General features: G+C 43.7%; 1 protein-coding gene across 3 annotated transcripts in view; it reads left to right on the forward strand.

The window, feature by feature from the left end:
• ADCY8 (adenylate cyclase 8) overlaps window positions 1–17447 on the forward strand; it is a 150951-nt gene that overhangs the window by 55349 nt on the left and 78155 nt on the right. For all 3 annotated transcript variants that reach the window (XM_037166695.2, XM_053661057.1, XM_053661056.1), the window contains exons 4-5: window positions 2855–2966; window positions 9890–10017. In XM_037166695.2, the coding sequence (XP_037022590.1) occupies window positions 2855–2966; window positions 9890–10017 (240 nt within the window). The remainder of the gene's footprint in view (window positions 1–2854; window positions 2967–9889; window positions 10018–17447) is intronic.

Below are 17447 nucleotides of genomic sequence, written 5' to 3' on the forward strand. Positions count from 1 at the left end.
GAATGATTCAGGGACAAAGGCCCCTGCTGTACCATCCCCCAGGCCTCAAAGTTCTTGGCATTCAGCTCTTGGCAGGGAAAGAGTAGAAAAGGTCACCTGTTTCTTTACCACCTTGGCCCAGAAATGACCTGGATCACTTGAGCTCAGATGCGACCTGCTCACCCAGCAACAAGAAGGAGCACAGAGTCCCTGGCTCACTAGTCTTCGTTAGTGCCAGAGAGGCCTGGATTTGGTGCACAGTCAGCTTCTTCAGCAGACCTGCCTTCCATCTTTCCTCCTGCCCCAACCCAGACCGTGTGAATTTGCACGTTCTCAGTCTACCCACTTTGAACTGGCGGCTCATTTCCAACCAGCCCTTCCAACACGCGCACTCACCACATTTGCCCTGCAGACTAGAGTTTCATGTGCATGCAAATGAAACTGAATAAGCCTAGAAAACTTGGTGCCTTTTGAGGCCTGTCTGTGTGGCAATCTATTAAACACTCTCTGATTCCCAAAACTTTCCACAAGGAGTTATATATCCTCTACTTACTGAGGACCACGGTTTTTTATGTTACTTTTTTACAGTAACCCTGCAGAGCAGCGTCTTTGCTTTATTGTCAAGAAAACGGAAGCTTAGAGAGATTAAATAACTTTCCCAAGAACACACAGTTAGGAAGAACAATCTACACAGGGCCTGTGTTCCTAATAATTCTAGTAGAGCCTTCTAAAGCCTCCTAGAAGACTCTTATGTGCACAGTGACAATTAGGTAACATCACTTATTTTTAGCCAAATAAACAACTTATATAACCAAATTAGAGCTGGAAATGATCACGGTCTCTTCAGTATATTCTAAGATGAATATCTTGGAAAAGTTACAAGTTTATGCTTAGAATGAAAAGACCCGACCTTGATGCCAGCACCCAGGGATGGCAGGATGAGCAATGCAGTGAGAACCAGCGCCCTGGTTTCTGTTTCTGACCTTTCATTCAACACACTCCTGTTGCACGAGTATGACTTGAACCAGTGCTTCTCTGACCTGAATGTGCACAAGAATCACCTGAGGCTCTCACCAAGTCAGATTCTGATCCAGTGGGGCTGGCGTAGGGCCTGAGCTTCTGCACTTCTAATCAGCTTCTAGGAGATACCACTGGATGTTGTGACCACATGCTGAGGAAAGAGGACTTGATTCTGATCATTTCTGTTGAATCAACTGAGGAAACATGTCTTGTGTCTTACCATATAATGGAATCTTGAAGGACAAGCAGGATTTTAATAGGTAGCAACAGGAAAGAAATCCATGCTGGGGAGCAGATACATTGCACAGAGTCAGCTGCACAAAGTATGATGGCTTCAGAAGACCCATGAGAAAGTCGATCATATTTTGACACTGAGCACATGTGAAACTTTTATGGCCTTTGTTCTCAGGGAATCAATTTCTTCTTTCCATAGGCCGCCTGCCCCATACAGCTGTGATGGTACTTCTTGCTCACCACTATATCTCCAGTGCCTGGCACATACTAGTCATCGGATTAATTAGCTGTTGAATGAATGAATGAGTGAGCAGTTTTGCCCTAGACAGATGAATATGAATGGCTTTGGATGAATGGATCTATAAAGTGAGTGGGTCAAACAAGATTATCTATAGGTTCTTGCACTTTCCACCTTCAGAGATATCGTAATGATAAAGAACATAGATTCCAGAGCCAGGCTGTGCCTGGTTTACATTCTAGCTTTTCATGTTCATGGACAAGAAGTATTTGGGCCTTAGTTTCCCAAACTGTAAAATGGAGACGATCATAATAATAGGCCCTGTCCCATGGATTCTTATGCAGAATGAATGAGTTAATACAGTAGAAATCTTAGATCAGATTGAAGTCCATAGTAAATACTCTCAGTGTTGCTGCTACTCCTGTTTTGGGCTTGTGTTTACAGTTAGGGAATGCTTTTAGCTGCAAATAACAACTAATCCAGTTAATGGTTATATTATTTTCCACCTCTCTGTTACCTGTCTCCTCTTCTCCTCTTCTCTCTTCTCTTCTCTTCTCTCTCTCTACCATTCCATTACAGTGGCCAATCCTAACTCTGCCACATGCTACCAGTGGAAGGTTGGACAAGTCTCCTGGCTCTCTGAGCCTCTTTTGCTCATCTTCACAAAGGAGACAAGGATGCCTTCCCCACTGGACCACTGAATGAATTAACAAAGACAGTGCTCATGCAGTGCCTTGCTTTTAGAAGGCTTTCCAGAACTGCCCCTTCCCTTCCCCCCATTTTCCCTTATGCCAAAACATATGCATAGAATAAAATCTCACTTCACTGAAATCCTTAGTAAATTGGAAAGTTTTAGGTAATTAATTATTCTGCCTGAGGTTTCCCAGGTTTGCTACCTAGTCCCATAATTTTGGGGAAAAAATGCCTACCTTCATTTGCCTACAATTTGAGGTAGAATACATGTCATTAAGCTGGGGATAATGAGTTCTTGTGACTTTTTTCCCACATCAGTTTTGTTCTGTGTTGCTGTTCATTGTGAATATATAGAAATAATTCATAAAGCTTCACTTTACTTTGCATAACAAATTGATCTGCTCCTAGTGACAAATATCCCTTCTGGATTTGCTATTCTTGCCCACACCGCACAGCTCTGCACAGGAAGAAGGACTTTCCGTTGCCCACTTGTCCTTCCTGAACTCCTGGGTGCACTCTCTCTGCTGAGATGTCTGTTAAATATTGACACATTCCTTCTGACTCCCGTGGCAGGGAGAGCAAAAATCTCAGGCCACAGTTAATTTCTTTGGATGGTATTGATGTGTGTCCTAGGATGGTTTAAAATATTAATGCACTTTCTTCCCACCCCATCCCTTCCCTATTGTCTAGTATTCTTTTTGCAGATGTTAAAGGATTTACCAACCTCTCCACCACCTTGTCTGCTCAGGAGCTGGTCAGGATGCTCAACGAGCTCTTTGCCAGATTTGATCGACTGGCCCATGTGAGTTGAATTTAATTCCCGACTCGTTTTTGGAAGGAGTGAGGGACTGCATGTAGAATTAGTGAAAAGGACTCAGCCTTCTTCACCAATGTCATTACCGTTCTACATCCTGTCCCCAGGCATAGATCTCTGATCCTCACATATTCTGGGGATCAATATTAGTTATTTATACAGGCCTTGGATGGAGGCTTGATGGATTCATTTTCCCAGTTGAGAGATAGCTGGTTGAGTGACAATTAAACCAAAGTCCTTTTGATCTGCTGCCACTCTTGCATCATCATTTCCCCCTCCCATGGCCAGGTGCCATCCAGCTGTAGCCTCCACAGTGGTTCATGCGGTGGCGATGGCTACCTGCAGTGTCCCAGCCAACCCTGGCCATCTGGAATGAATGAGCCTGTTCTCAAGAACCAGTCATGTACTAGACCATCATTTTGTTTGCCCTAACTTAAGAGCTTTGTTTTTTTGGCCAACATGACACCACTTTTATTTTCAGTTGGCTTGATCAGAGCTAAAACAGAAAACAGGTTAAAAGAGATGAACATCTGTTATCAAAACATAGATCCCTGGTCCAACGCCACCCAAATTACAAAGGAATATCATTACCACACTGTACTTTAGAGTGGGTGTTGGGTTCAAATAGGCCACCTTAATTCCTGCTCTGTAAAGGGCATATATCACTCCCAACCCGACAGGCTGCTGTGACAGTTCAGTGAGACCACATCAAGTGGGAGTTTATTTTTAGCATATCAAAATGTCTTTTTTTTAAGGCTGCCTCACTCCAACAGAGATCCGTTCGTACTTGAATCTGAGCACCTCTGGGTTGTGCCTGCTGCTGTGGGTTGGGAGCGTGGGAATGACTAAAGCACATGTCCCCCTTTCCTGGAGTTAAGTCTAGTTGGGGATACATAAGGAAGTAGTCAGTGCACAGCGAAGATGTGTGCGAAGGTAAGTCTGGGTGACATGGGGATGCAAAGGCAACACAGACCCTGGAATCAGAGAAGACTTCCAGGAGAAATTGACTGTTAGGCTGAGTCTTAAAAAGGAGCAAATAAACATGATAGAGTACTATTCAGCAATAAAAAGGACTAAGTCTCTGATACGTGCAGTAATGTCACTGCATCTCAAATGTAATATACCAAGTGTAAGAAACCAGACACAAAAAAAGGCTGGGCATTTTGATTCCTCACATAAGCCATTCTAGAAAAGGTAAAATTATAGGCACAGAAAAGAGATAAGAGGTTTCCAGGTAGAGTGAGTGGGTCAGTTGTACAGAAGCATGAGGTTGGACTGATTTGGGAGTAATGTGGATGCTTTATAGGTGACTTCATGTTTATCTAAAAGGAAAATTTTATTGTATAAAAATTGTGTATCAATTAGCAAGGTAAAGAAGGCAGGGAAGGTCATTTTAGGCGGACAGGAGGACAAAAGTAAAGATGCTAGCTACTCTATACATGTGGAGAATCCAGAAGAGATTTGGCATTACCAGAGGGGAAGGTGCAACATAGGGAGTGGTGGGGACACGCCAGACAGGTGGGCAAGGACCTGCCAAAGAACCTGCAGAGTAACCTGTAGCTACCAGGCAACTATTAAATGGGACACTGACAGGGGCAGGAGAAGAGGTGGAGACTGAGATGTTCCCCTAATACAAGAGCTGGGTTCACCTAAAGGGCTGGGAATCTGGAGGTGGGGAAGAACGTTCACCACTTCTTTTGATTGTTGCATCAATGGTGGTTGGTGCCAGTCACACATAGTCATTGTACTTCATGTTATGGTTTTGAACATTTCTGCTCAGGGACACTGAGATGAACAAAAATGGTCCTCTATCAAGAACTGACAAATGCGACCAAGGTTAATTTTTAGTGTCACAATAAACTGTACTGACTCAGGGAAAGGGTTGCTAAGTAAAATTTAATGCACACTGTTCAACCGACATTTGTGGACTATGTACCACATGCCAGGTAACGTGAAAGTCTCTGGGAAGGCAAAACCAGAGCCTGCTCTCAGGAAGCTCCAAGTCCATAAGGGAGAAAAACAAGCCCATAGTAACAGCAGGACAGTGTGGTGCAAGCAATAATAGGCACAAGTGTCTTGGTGGATGACAGAAAGAACAGCCGAATGCTGGAGGGGTTGGGGAAGTGGTGGTTGTGTTCCGGCAGCGTCCAGAGAAGAGGTCCTCTGCAAACTGGGTGTTGAAAAACAGCAGAAGCTTTCCTGGCATCAGATTAGACAAGGAAGTGCCTTCTAGGCTGAGCCATGGGGCAAAGGCTGGGAAGTATGAAAATGCAAAATCAAGCTACTGGTTTGGGAAGCTACAAGAAGCTCAAGATTGTTAGAGCGTGAAGGGCATGGGAGATTGCAGTGAGAAATGAACTTGGAGAGGAAGGCAGAAACAAACCATGGAGAGCATGGTGTGGCATTTTAAGGAGTGTGGACTTTGTCCTGGAGCCTGGACTTTTCACCCCGGTTACCATCCACCCGGTGGTGGAGGGGGAGTGAATGGGGGTATACAGCCCATCGATCCCCAGAAGGTACAAGATTCTGTAGTCCACCTTCTGGGGAATGAGTCTTACTGAAAGATTTTAAAGAAAAAGTGAATATTAAATTAAGAAGAGTTAGATAGATGATGGAGGCTATTAAATATTCATAAACTGCCTGGCATATGTTACATGCTGTGATGAGTATTTTCCCTGGCCTACCTAATTTAGTTCTCACAACAAACCTATGGGGAAGGTTCTTTATTGTTGCCATTTTACGGAGTGAGTGACTGAACCGAGGCTCAAAGTAGTAAAATAATCTGCCCAGAAGCACTGGTAGGTGGTGCATCTGTGGTCTAGGCTGAGGCCAGGTGCTCAGCCTTGACCTCTAAGCAATGCAGCAGGTGTTTTAGGGGATAGAGTGTTGCTGCTCCTACAGGATGACTTGAAAGGTCACATGGAGGGGACTCGGAGCATGAGCCATTGAATACACCTTGTGCAGAACGCTCTCTGCCCCTCAGTTTCCTACTACAACAGTGTAATGGAGGACAAGGGAAACAGTACCTGGGGGGTGTTCACACACAGGCTGGCTCCAAATCAGTCCTCAGTACCATTAGTGCTCAGCAGCAACCTAGTTCACCCCACCCCGGGTGCCCCGGTATTTGATACTCTAGGAGACACCAATAGAAAAGTTTGATAAACTCTGCCAGGGAAAACAATTCTACTCACCTTGGAAGGAGAACATCCACTTTAAATGTTTTTGACCCCAACAGTCACTTCACAAAGTCACATATTCTGTTTCTGTCTAAAAGGGGGTTGGACTTGCCCCTTTTAGCATCTTTCAGCACAAAAATTCTGTGCCTTTCTAATGAGCTCCATCTCCTTGCCATGAGCCTTTGCTTTAGATGTTCATTATGTTGCACATCAGAGAGAAACCACCTCCCATGTAAATGTCACACACTGTACCCGTTTATTCACTGCATTATTAAAATTCAGGGGCAACTTCAAAGCTTTCTGCTAAAGATCCTCCTAGTGTGACTGAATTCCTTGTGCCCTGGTGGTTAGGGCTGCTCAGAATAGAGTGTTCTGACCCTTTTTAGTACCTTTGGCTAACTTTAGTAACTTTCAGTCTTTGATCTTTTTTAAAAATAAAGTAGTTCCTACCTGCCCCTCCTCAGCCAAAGTAGAAGTAAAGAATATGTATATTATTATAAAGGCTTCAAAATTATAAAATGAAGAACAAATGTATTGGTATACAGTTGACCTCATTACAGCTTCAACCTTTTTTAAAATTACCGAAAAAACTAGAAGAACCTAAACTGTTGCTGTAAAGAAAACTCCAACACAATGGAGAGCTAACCAACAGACTGAAAACAATGAGAGAGCTATTTCTGTACTGACATAGAAAGAATTTCAAGATCGTTTTTGCATGAAAAAAAGTATTTCTCAGGTCTGTAAACATGGTGTGATAAATTTACGGCCAGAGAGCATGACAATGAGTCATGTATGACCATCCAGATGACGTGTGAGAGCACAGCAGCCTCAGGAGGGAAAGCAGCTCCGGTTCCCAGGTGTTGTGCGCTCGGGTGGGTGGGGCAGTTCAAGGGGACTAGCCACAGCTCCTTTTGACTAGAACAGTATAGTCACGTGTTATTCCTGCAGTTACAATTAGATAAAAGCCTATAAAATTGTCTTGTTTTCTAATACAACTATTTTTAGTGCATTAATGGTACTGTTTTTATTCTGAGAGTCTTCTCTCTTCTTATTTCTTATAGTTCTTTTTTTCTGATTACAAAAACAATGCTTGTTCATTAGGTAAACATCAAACATCAAAGATACAGAAAACACAGAAAGTATAATCAATGGACTCCCACCCCTACCCAACGATGTAACTCTCTTTGATAATTTGGTGCCTATATCTCCTCAGTTTTATCTATACAAATGGTTTCATAAATTCTCTGGATTTCCCAAGATGTTTTTTTTCATCTTATCAAGGCCATCAAGATGGGAGGAAAAGGATTATATTAAAACTAACTCAGTAAAATTTGCAAGACGACCCTTACCCTACTTTATTTTTTTTCTTTAGTATCTTTTTTCAAAGCCACTTTGCTCTCCTGATCTGAACTTGACAAAGGGATTCTGATAAAAACAAGTTGCTTGGCTATTCTTGTCAAAGTCATACAACAGCTCAGAGGAATTAATCAGAAAAATGTGTCTGCAAATTGACAGATAAGAAGTCAGGTCTTTAATGTATTGTATACATGAAAGAATACAAATGTGGAAGACTGACTGTTTTTATAAGGTCCTTGAGCATTTTGGTCTCTAGGGGGGATCCTGGAACCAATCCCCTGCAGCTACCAAGGGATGATTGGTAGCTAGTAAAGTTTTGGAAGAAGTCAAATGTTATACATGGAGTTTCAACTGTGTGTGGGGGGGTCATTGCTCCTAACCCCCACATATATGCACACACAGATATAAGTACAGCAGTACAGTGAAGATTTTATAATGTTAATTTTATTTAGTGCAATGAATTCTCCTTTACTCTAGGAATATATCATTTTACTTTTTTGGTGTGTTGAAAAGGCCTTTTCTTTTACAAAGTGAGGAGGGTAGTTAGTGGTGGTTGGCTTGTTATTTGGTTTGTTGATAGATTTTTTTTTTTGTACTTCCATGGAAAAATACAAAACTGAGCCCTATAGCTGGCCCTCTGTTTTTTTTAATAACTGTCCTATGGACCCTGCAAATCTGGACACTGCCAGGACCAGTGGGTCAAGTGCTCCGTTCTGGCCCTAACACTGCAGGGGTCTAGAGGAAGCAGTTGAAGGTCTTGCACATCCCTTCTTGGACAGCTCTCCTGCAAAATTAGCAGCATTGGAGCAGCCAATAGACAGGAGCCACACACTCCTAAAAATAACCCTGGGAAGGGTGTGCATGTTCTCAGAGTTCTGAAGATCACTTCTGTGCCCACTAGGGACGGTTGGCCAGACCCTGGAGATCTGACCCAGATGGGAAGCCCCAGAGCCGGGTCTGATTCTCTTGTCCTTGTCTGAAGTTTGTTTTGTACTGAGACAGTGGCTGCATTCATTTCTTACCCAAATATAAATGAATGGCACAACTCCTCATGAAGCCAGCACAGTGCTTCATAGCTTGGCATCTCAGTGGGCCCTTTCTGTTTACAACTCCCCTCCTCCTGCCCTTGGGCCTTGCTCTCCCAAGGAGGGCCTCTCACCCACAAAGCCACAGACCCACAGACTCCTAGGGCTTCAGGTCTAGAGGGCACCTCAGAGGTCATTTGGTCCCACTCTCTATCCAAGGAAACCAAAAGGGAGGGTCCTCTGCCAGTGATCACAGAGATGAAGGATGAGGACAGGAGTCCAAGTTGCCCTCACAGAGACAATGTTAACTTAGTGTCCCATCTGCTGGGCTTTGCCCTAAGTCTTCCCATACATCATCTTAGTTAATCCTCACATGCACAATGAGACAGGTCGTGTTCTCATCTCCATTTTGCAGATGAGGCAACTGAGGCTCAGAGATTAAGTAATTTAACTAAAGACACACATTCTGTGCAGGGTGACTTCTTGGCCAGAGCTCTTAGCCCCTAGGCTACAACTTCCTTAAGTTCTCTTGCTTCTAAAACCTGCAACATTCAAACTCTTCCCATTCGATACTAAAATGTGAACCTTTTCATTGGTGCTTGTGAACCCACCAAAAAACTGTGTCTTATTTCTCAACTGTGTAGGGAGAATAAAACCTGTACCTACCTATGAGGTGGGTTAAGGGTTCACTCCATTTAATATATGGGGCATCATACTGGTTATTAATAACCAATATGGGACAGTACTTGATATCAGGGACAGTGTTTGTCCTATCATAGATGCCCAATTGATGTTTCTTTTCAATGAACACACATATAAATTAATTAATGAATAAAAAGGAGGTATATAAGACATAGTTTGCCTCTCCTGAAGGGGCCAATAACCTACATGGGAAAGGACTTAACATAGAGTTGAAATAGTATAGCGATCCCTAAATGATTTATGCTTTTAAGTTGAGCTGGAGACTGCTTAAATCCATGAACTCAGAGGCATGTCCTGAGAAGAAAGACAGTGCTGGGGACAATTCCTAGGGGACACTGAGCGTGCAGGTTGAATCTCCTCTCTTTGCCAGGCCTGTCCACACATGCTTAGTATTCAGATCAGAAAGCTAGTATGTGGCAGAGATGAGATGTAGTCCTGTACCTGTCATATCCCGTGTTTTTCCATGACTCCACTCCACCTCTGAGCCCTTCAAACCCTTATTTAGGATGCCCTCTAATTCCCTTGGTAGATAATAGGTGCTCCTGGCCCCAAGGTGCAGACCCCCTGAACTTGCTTCCATCTTTCCCAAGTCTCAGTAAAGCATGGACCCATCTGCTGACTCAGTCCTTTCCTTCCCCATCTGTTCCTTCAGGAGCATCACTGTCTCCGCATCAAAATCCTAGGGGACTGCTATTACTGCGTCTCCGGACTTCCGGAGCCTCGCCAGGACCACGCCCACTGCTGTGTAGAAATGGGCCTCAGCATGATCAAAACCATCAGGTAATTTGGGATCCCCTTCATAATCCCAGGCCTCTGATGTGCATGACAGGGAAGACAAACCAACCCATCTGCCATTGGTGGTAAATCACATGCATGTCGAAAGGTGAAGCCCTTTGACTTATTTCATGAACACTGCATACCTGTTAGTTCTCCCAGATGAACCTAGTAGCTTCATTATGTTCTGTTGTACTTTACTTTTCAATAATATGTGCAACAAATTTGTATTGCCAATGTCCTTGTGGGGATCCATCAAGGAATGGGGTGAGCATAACACATGCCTTCAGGGAGGGTATGGTGCAGTGGAAAAGATGAACAGATAGGCAATTTCAAGATGCTACAATAAGCTCTGTGATGACTCAAATCCAGGACACTTGTGGGGAATAAAGAAGGAACAGCTAATTCATGCCAAGGTGCTGGAGAAGGCTTTCCAGAGCAGAGATGTCTAAACTGTTTCCTAAAAAGTGAGTAGAGAATAGCCAGATCCTGGAGGTGGTTGAGAGCTTGGGAGACAGGATAGACATGTGCAGGAATCGGGATGTGGAACCTGGAAAGGTGGTGACAGAGGGGCTTCAGGCTGGGAGCAGCCAGGGCCTGCAGGACTTTCTCAGTCACTAAAGGGTTGCACCTTATCCTGAGGCAATAGGAAATCACTAAAGGGCCACCCCCAGGGTTGGCTTCATGAGTGTGCAACAGGTGCTTTGGGCTTTGGTCAGTGTATTTGATCAAGAGGGGAGGAGTTACTGAAGTCAAGGACTATGGAACTACACTGCTTATGGCTTTGGGACAGAAGCTCTGTGTTGGCAGAGCTCCACTTGGGGTGCCAAAACGCAAGCATCACATCCTCCCATGACCACAGCAAAGACAGTGGCTCGTGCCATTATCTTACAGAGAAAGAGGAGTCTTGCTAGAAACAGACAAGAAGATTCTTCCTGCTGCAAAAATCTAAGGAATTGGAACCTCCCTTTCAAGGGCTTGGTGGTGGCCCAAACCCTGTTCCCGATTCTTCTGCTTGCTGACAGATTCCTAACTTCACTCAGGGTTCAGGCAGAGGTCTCTTGACATCGAGGAACATGATGTGGCCCCTAATCAAGAAGAGGACACTGAAGCCCTTTCCCTAAATATGATCTTGCCCTGTTGATGTGACACTGGTCATTTTGAGACTGAGCCTAAAACCATACTCCTGGTGGGCAGACCCCCAGGGTCCTACCTTTGGAACCAACCCATGACCAGGGCTGGATCAAGGCATCATGGGGTTTGGCTAAGAGGTGTTTGATGAAAATTCAACTTTTCACCATCCCTAAGACCAAGTTGGGAGGTGGAGAAAGAGACAGGAAATTCCCACTCTCCTGTTGCCCCCTTCTACAGAAATGCAAAAATTCCCTCCCCCAGGGACCGTGGAGAGAAGAGCCCATAATCTCCAGCCCACAGTTTCCTTTGATCAGCCTTTGGTAAATGTAAAATGCTCCAGATGCTTCTTCGTTGTTAATTTGGACACTTCAGAGTTTTGCCCTGAAAATTTGATGACCTATGCCAACATTTTGACTGGTTTCAAGGGAAACAATGTTCCCAGAGGACCCAATATCTTATAACAGCTCTAATGAGGTTTGTGAACCTTGTCCTGTCAATCAATCACTAGATCAGCCAACATATAATGTGTTGACTCTACTATGTGTCTGGCACTGTGCTAAGCCCAGGAAATACAGTGAGGAACCAACATTCCAGGGTGACCATTAGGTGACCATGGATGTCCATTAGGGCAATCACTTGGATTTGTTGTCTATGAAATGAAGAAACTGGCCAGACCAGCTCTGAAATTTCTGCCAGTTCTGAAAATTGGTGATTTATCAAGCACATAAAAATCAGATTTAAGCAGCAAAACTTTCCAAAGTTTCTTTTTATTTTTATTTTAGTTTTCATTTGTTAATGGGTATAACTGATCAATAAAATTATGCATATTCAAAGTACACAATGTGATGATTTGATATATGCATAAATTGTGAAATGATTATCATAATGAAATTAATATATCCATGGCTTCACACAGTTATTTTTTCTTTTTTTTGATGAGAATGCCAAGATCTAGTCATCTACTCTCTTAGCAAATCTCAAGAATACATTACAGTGTTATTAAATATAGTCACCATGCAGTACATTCAATCTCCAGAACTTAATTTTTAAGTAATTTTAAAAAATTCTTGCCACTAAAAGTCTGTACCTTTGGCCAACCTCTCCCCACTTCCCCCACCACCCGGTTCCAGCAACCCCCTTCCTACTATCTGCTTCTAGGAGTGCAAGGCTTTTTCTTAGTTCGTGTATACAGTATCTGTCTTTGCCTCTCTGGCTTATTTCACTTAGTATAATGCCTTCCAGGTTCATCCATACTGACCCAGATTACAGGATTCTCTTCTTCTTTAAGACTAAGTAGTATTTCACCACATGTATACATATTTTTATGACCCTCTTTATCTATTTATCCACCTCTTCTTTGTCGAGTCAGGCACAAACTTTCCATAGAGGCTTGTAGGCTAAGCTTAAGTGAAAGATAAGCTGCAGAGACGGCCGTGCCGGAGAAAGGAATATCCATTATTGGAATTCTTTAAGGTGATTAGGGTGTCATCATTTATCTTTCTGGAAAGGAACCTGTCCCTCTGGGCCATTTTATCCAATCTATGGTCTCCCTCCTGAGGTTCTGGAGTGAGACAGTAAGAAGTGAGATTTTGATAGGTTGAAATGACTCAAGGCTTTCTCTTATTAGTTCACTAAGAGTTGCTTTTACTCCTTTAGAATAAGACAATTCAGTGGGATATTTTTTTAACTACATGAGTCAGAGTCTATTAATACTTGAACATCTCCTTGATTATACTGTAGGTGACTTGAGGTCCAGCATTAATTCTCCCAGTTAACAACACAGCATGATGCAGAGGAATAAATGAGAACTCTGGGTCTAGGCAAGCCTTGGTTGCAATTGGCTCAGACTTCTAGAGTTGCCATTCTTCCTGTCAAGTCCTGTACTCTCAGGAATGCTTGGCAGACAACATTTGCACCTGAATGTGTGTGGAAGACAATTCCAGTTACGTCGATCCATCTAAAAACACTTAACAATCTTAACCAACTATCACTTACATGGGATGAAATTTTTTATTCTGCCCTAAGGGCACTTATTTCAGCCAGAAAACTCCACAGAAGCCATCAAGTCTGGAACTGTACTTTGCATTCAGTTACAGGTGTTGTCATGGAATGCCAGTGTCAATAAACCATTTATTGACTGGTTTTGCCAGACTAGAGGGCCACCCTGCATATTTGTCATCAAAGATGGATCCCTGTGGCGGTCCAGTCCCCACCCTGTCGGGGTCTGTCCTTGTCCCTCTTTTTGGCATTTTTGTAGAGTTACAGAGGCTGTAAGAGGCTGGTGCTTCGATTGTGAGACAGCATCTAAACCGTGGCTCTCTAGATCCCAGCAGCTCCAACAGTTTCCTTGTTTGGGGGACAAAATTCTTACACAAAAGGCAAAGCAAAACTTGAAGGGATGCTGGTTCCTTGTTCACAGCTCAGTCCTAACATGTGATAGAGACTCCCCGTTGGTCACAGGCATGTGGGGACAGGGCACCACATCAGAAAAGGCTGGATTAGCTGCTGCTAGTTGGACCCTCGCAAGTTTCAGAAGTGAGTGAGAGTCAGGACAAGGAGACACACAGCATGAGGGAAACCATTTTCCTGTCCCCATCCCTGTCTTTTCCTGAGCTATGGCCACTATGGTCCTTTCGATGGAGAGCCATCAATCGCTTCTGATGCCTGAAATCCTACATTGGTACCCGAAGGATGAATGCACAGCTTAGGTCTCACATGCATCCCTGATAAATGAGCAGAACCAATACTGAAAGGGGAGAAAAATCAGTAAACCTCTGCGAATAAGAAGATAATAAGCCTTAGGCAAGCCTCAGATGAAATTTATTCCATAAAAAATACTTGATTTTATAAACATGATATTAGCTAAATGAATGACCAAAAGTAATTGAATGTAACTTTATTTCTAATGAAGCATTTAATACCATCTCATACATGCCTGTTCATAAAATTAAATTAATTAAAGTAGGCTTAGGTAATAGTTCCATTAAGCAGGTTGAAAGTGGCTCCAGGTGGCTCCTCTTCACACGCCCTGGGTCTATTTTGGGGACACTTGATGGCTGAGCAGACACCAAATTTACAGTGGGCTCCATTACGGGCAATATCTTTATTAAGGATCTATAAAAGTCTTCCTTGATGAATCTTAATGAAAATCACAGGGCCTGGTCTTTTGCGTGCAGGTGCTAAAAAGTCATAGGATGACACCAGAATGCCAAGCAGGAGCTGGATTGTCCCCAACTGGTTAACTGGAGCAAAGGCCTTTATCCTTGTGGCAGGGTGGCCCTGCCAGGCATGGTGGCAGGACAAGGGACGAGAGCCAGGAGTTCTCTGCTCCCCTCGCTGGAGGCAGGCGTGCCCAGCTCCCTGCGTGCCCCCTGGCTCCCTTCCTTCTCTTCGTGGTCCTCTGACTTACCACTTTTCCTCCCTCTTCACTTTGCCTTCTCTCCACTGCTCCCGCCCTCCCCTCCATCGTTCGCTTCTTCTCCTCTCTCTCTTTCTTCCTAAAACCCCTTTTCTCAACTTGCTCTGAAATGTCATTAAGTACAGCATCCATAAGGCCACGTTCCTCTTAAAAATTCAGCCATTACAGTGGATGATGATTCATTTTTTTTGCAAAATTATTTATAATGGTGAAGACTGACTATATCTAGTAATCATAATTTATAAAGCTAATATTGAATGTTCATCTTGTACCAGGCAGACACTATACAAAACTATCGTTCTGATGCACCTCATCTAATTCTGACAATAACCCTGTGAGGAAACCACTGTTACTTCCCCCAATTTTCAGAGGAGGCATCTGAGGCTCTGATGGGATAAATGACTTCTTAGGCAGATCTTGTGAGTGGCAGAACAGAGACCCTGAGCCACATTCATCTGACTCCATAAACATTCCGAGGAAGGAAGGCTTAGATAGTTCTGGTATATTACAAGATAGGAAAAGGGGTAGCCACTAAGCATCATGGCTTACATAATATTTAACAGCATAATAAAAGGCATGTGAATTTAAAGAAATATGCATTATAGAGTGCACATACACAGGTCATTTAGGGAAACCTCAGTTGTTTAAAAATCTATCTTTATGGAAAGAGAGGAGATCCTAAAGCCCTGTGGTAGAAAACGGGTGGCTGGGCCTTCTCTCCCACATTCCTCACTAGGTCCACACTGATTGAACAGGAATCTACATGTCTTCCTATTACATGTCCACTCCCCAAACAGGGGTGCGATGCTAAAGGGAGTATAACCAGCAGAGTGTCAGCTTGCAGTCTGGCCTCATGAGGGCCGATTGGGGCCCGCTTCTTACTGACCTTGAGTGACTGATATGATCTTTCTCTGTCAAACTTCCTTAGCTGTAAAATGGGGATGATCCATCCTCATGTAAGCTCCATGAATACAGGAACTGGTTTCTGGTTTGTCTATTTGATTCACTACTTATATCAGCAGGGGTCTTCAAGAGATGTTTGTGCATGAATAAATAAATGAACTGTATCTATAGTGTCTACGGTTATGAGGAAGAAATGAGATCATGAAGATAAAAGGCCCGACACAGAAGAGGCAGCAGATAGTTTAATTCTCTTTCGGCCTCAGTTCCCTCATTGTAATGTGGACATTAATAATGCTTATAGCTATCCACCTTCAGAATGGCCATGAGTGTCAAAGCAGAGCACTCTGGGAAACTTGAACTTCCATGCTGGGATACAACGTGGTGGCTTTCAGTTTCCCGGCAAGGAGTGGACCCCATGTTTTTGGAGGCAGATGAACACTGACATCCAGTAGAGGCTTTTGCATGGATCACAGTTGAAGGTGACTTTGGGGCCCGTGGCCACTGTGCTGGCAGCCCCCAAGGGGACAATGAGAGACACATGAGGTACCCTTTAGTGGGAATTCTGGCATCTATGGGAGGGAGCTTGCTATAATCTGCTGATTTGGGGAATTAATTGGTAGAGACTGTGTTGTCCACCTTTTGGGCTGAGCGAGCTCAAACTCCACTGGCCCGTACACCCTTGTTTGGAGGAAGAAAGCCTGCAGGGGAGTTGAAGTGGTCAGCTGGGTTTAAGCTCACGCAGCTCAGGAGAAACTCCAGCCGCTCCACCTGTAGTGGTGTACACCCTAAAGAAATGTACTTCTGGGAACTCAGTTTCCTCATTCTTCAAACGGTGATGGGAACCACACAGAGCATTGTGAAGGTAAGGCTGGCACAGGACCCCCGCACGGAGGCCACAGTCCCCTCCATCACTAACTCCCTCGCTTCTCCTTCCCCCCGTGTGTTCATGGGCACCGTTGCTTCCAGAGAGCTGAGGACCAATCGCTCAGTTCTTACTACATTGCTTACTAGATCGTCCTTCTGAGCCAATTTAAGTCTAGGAACTTCCCAGTTGGTGTATTAAGTGGGCTGGTTGAAGCTATTTTGATGTAACTAGAGCAAATGTGAGCACCATTTTAGCAAGAAGGGTAGAGTGAGCAATCATAATTTTAGAGTAATCAATTTATAATTTTTGGTCTGATTCAACCTGTGCAATTATCATGTAATTATAAACTGGTATCGCTAACAAAAGTAAGTACTAGCTGTTATTTTTCTGTGTCCAAATTGCACCAGGTAAAGCACTTTATATACATGATTTTTATAAACCATCCTAACAGTTCTGCAAAGGATTAGTGCTTTCTGCTGTCACACCTGAGAAAACTGGGACTTGGACACTAATACTGCAACAAGCCCAGGGCCCACAGCTCAAAAGTGGAGAAACCCAGCTTCCCGCCAGGCCTGCTTCAATGCAGACTGTGCCCCTGGGATGTGGTGAGTGATTTGCATTGAGAAGCTCTGTCCTTTGCTCCAGCTCCCACAACCGGCAAGTGGTGGGTCCAACACTGGAACCCTGGCCTCTGCCCCCAAAGCTGAGGAGCTGGACGCCCTTCATCCCACAGTCCTAGATGCCACGCTGCTGCAGTCTGTCCCCCGTCCACCTGTGTACTTCCCAGCAGAGAGCATCTAGTTCACAGATCAGTGAAGGCTACTAGATTATTCCCCTCGGCATTCCTCCAGCCCCTCTGTAGATGGATGAATCGGCCAAAAAGAACCATTTGAAGCACTTAAATTGAAAGAGAAATTCTAAGGTTCCTCATCTTTTCCCATATACCAAGCATTTGTATTTAATAGTTCAATTAAAAGCCATAACATCTTCGATCTTTGGCTGGTTCATTTTTGCAAGATTGGTTCCCCGCTTGATATAGAGGTGCAAAAAATAACTATTTTTAAGTGAATTCTTTATTTAAAAGAAATCTTAGAAGCCCCACATGAAAAACAAGAC

This window comes from Artibeus jamaicensis, unplaced genomic scaffold, assembly GCF_021234435.1.
Source record: "Artibeus jamaicensis isolate MK-2021 breed Jamaican fruit bat unplaced genomic scaffold, CSHL_Jam_final scaffold_916, whole genome shotgun sequence".
In the NCBI taxonomy this organism is placed as follows: Eukaryota; Metazoa; Chordata; class Mammalia; order Chiroptera; family Phyllostomidae; genus Artibeus; species Artibeus jamaicensis.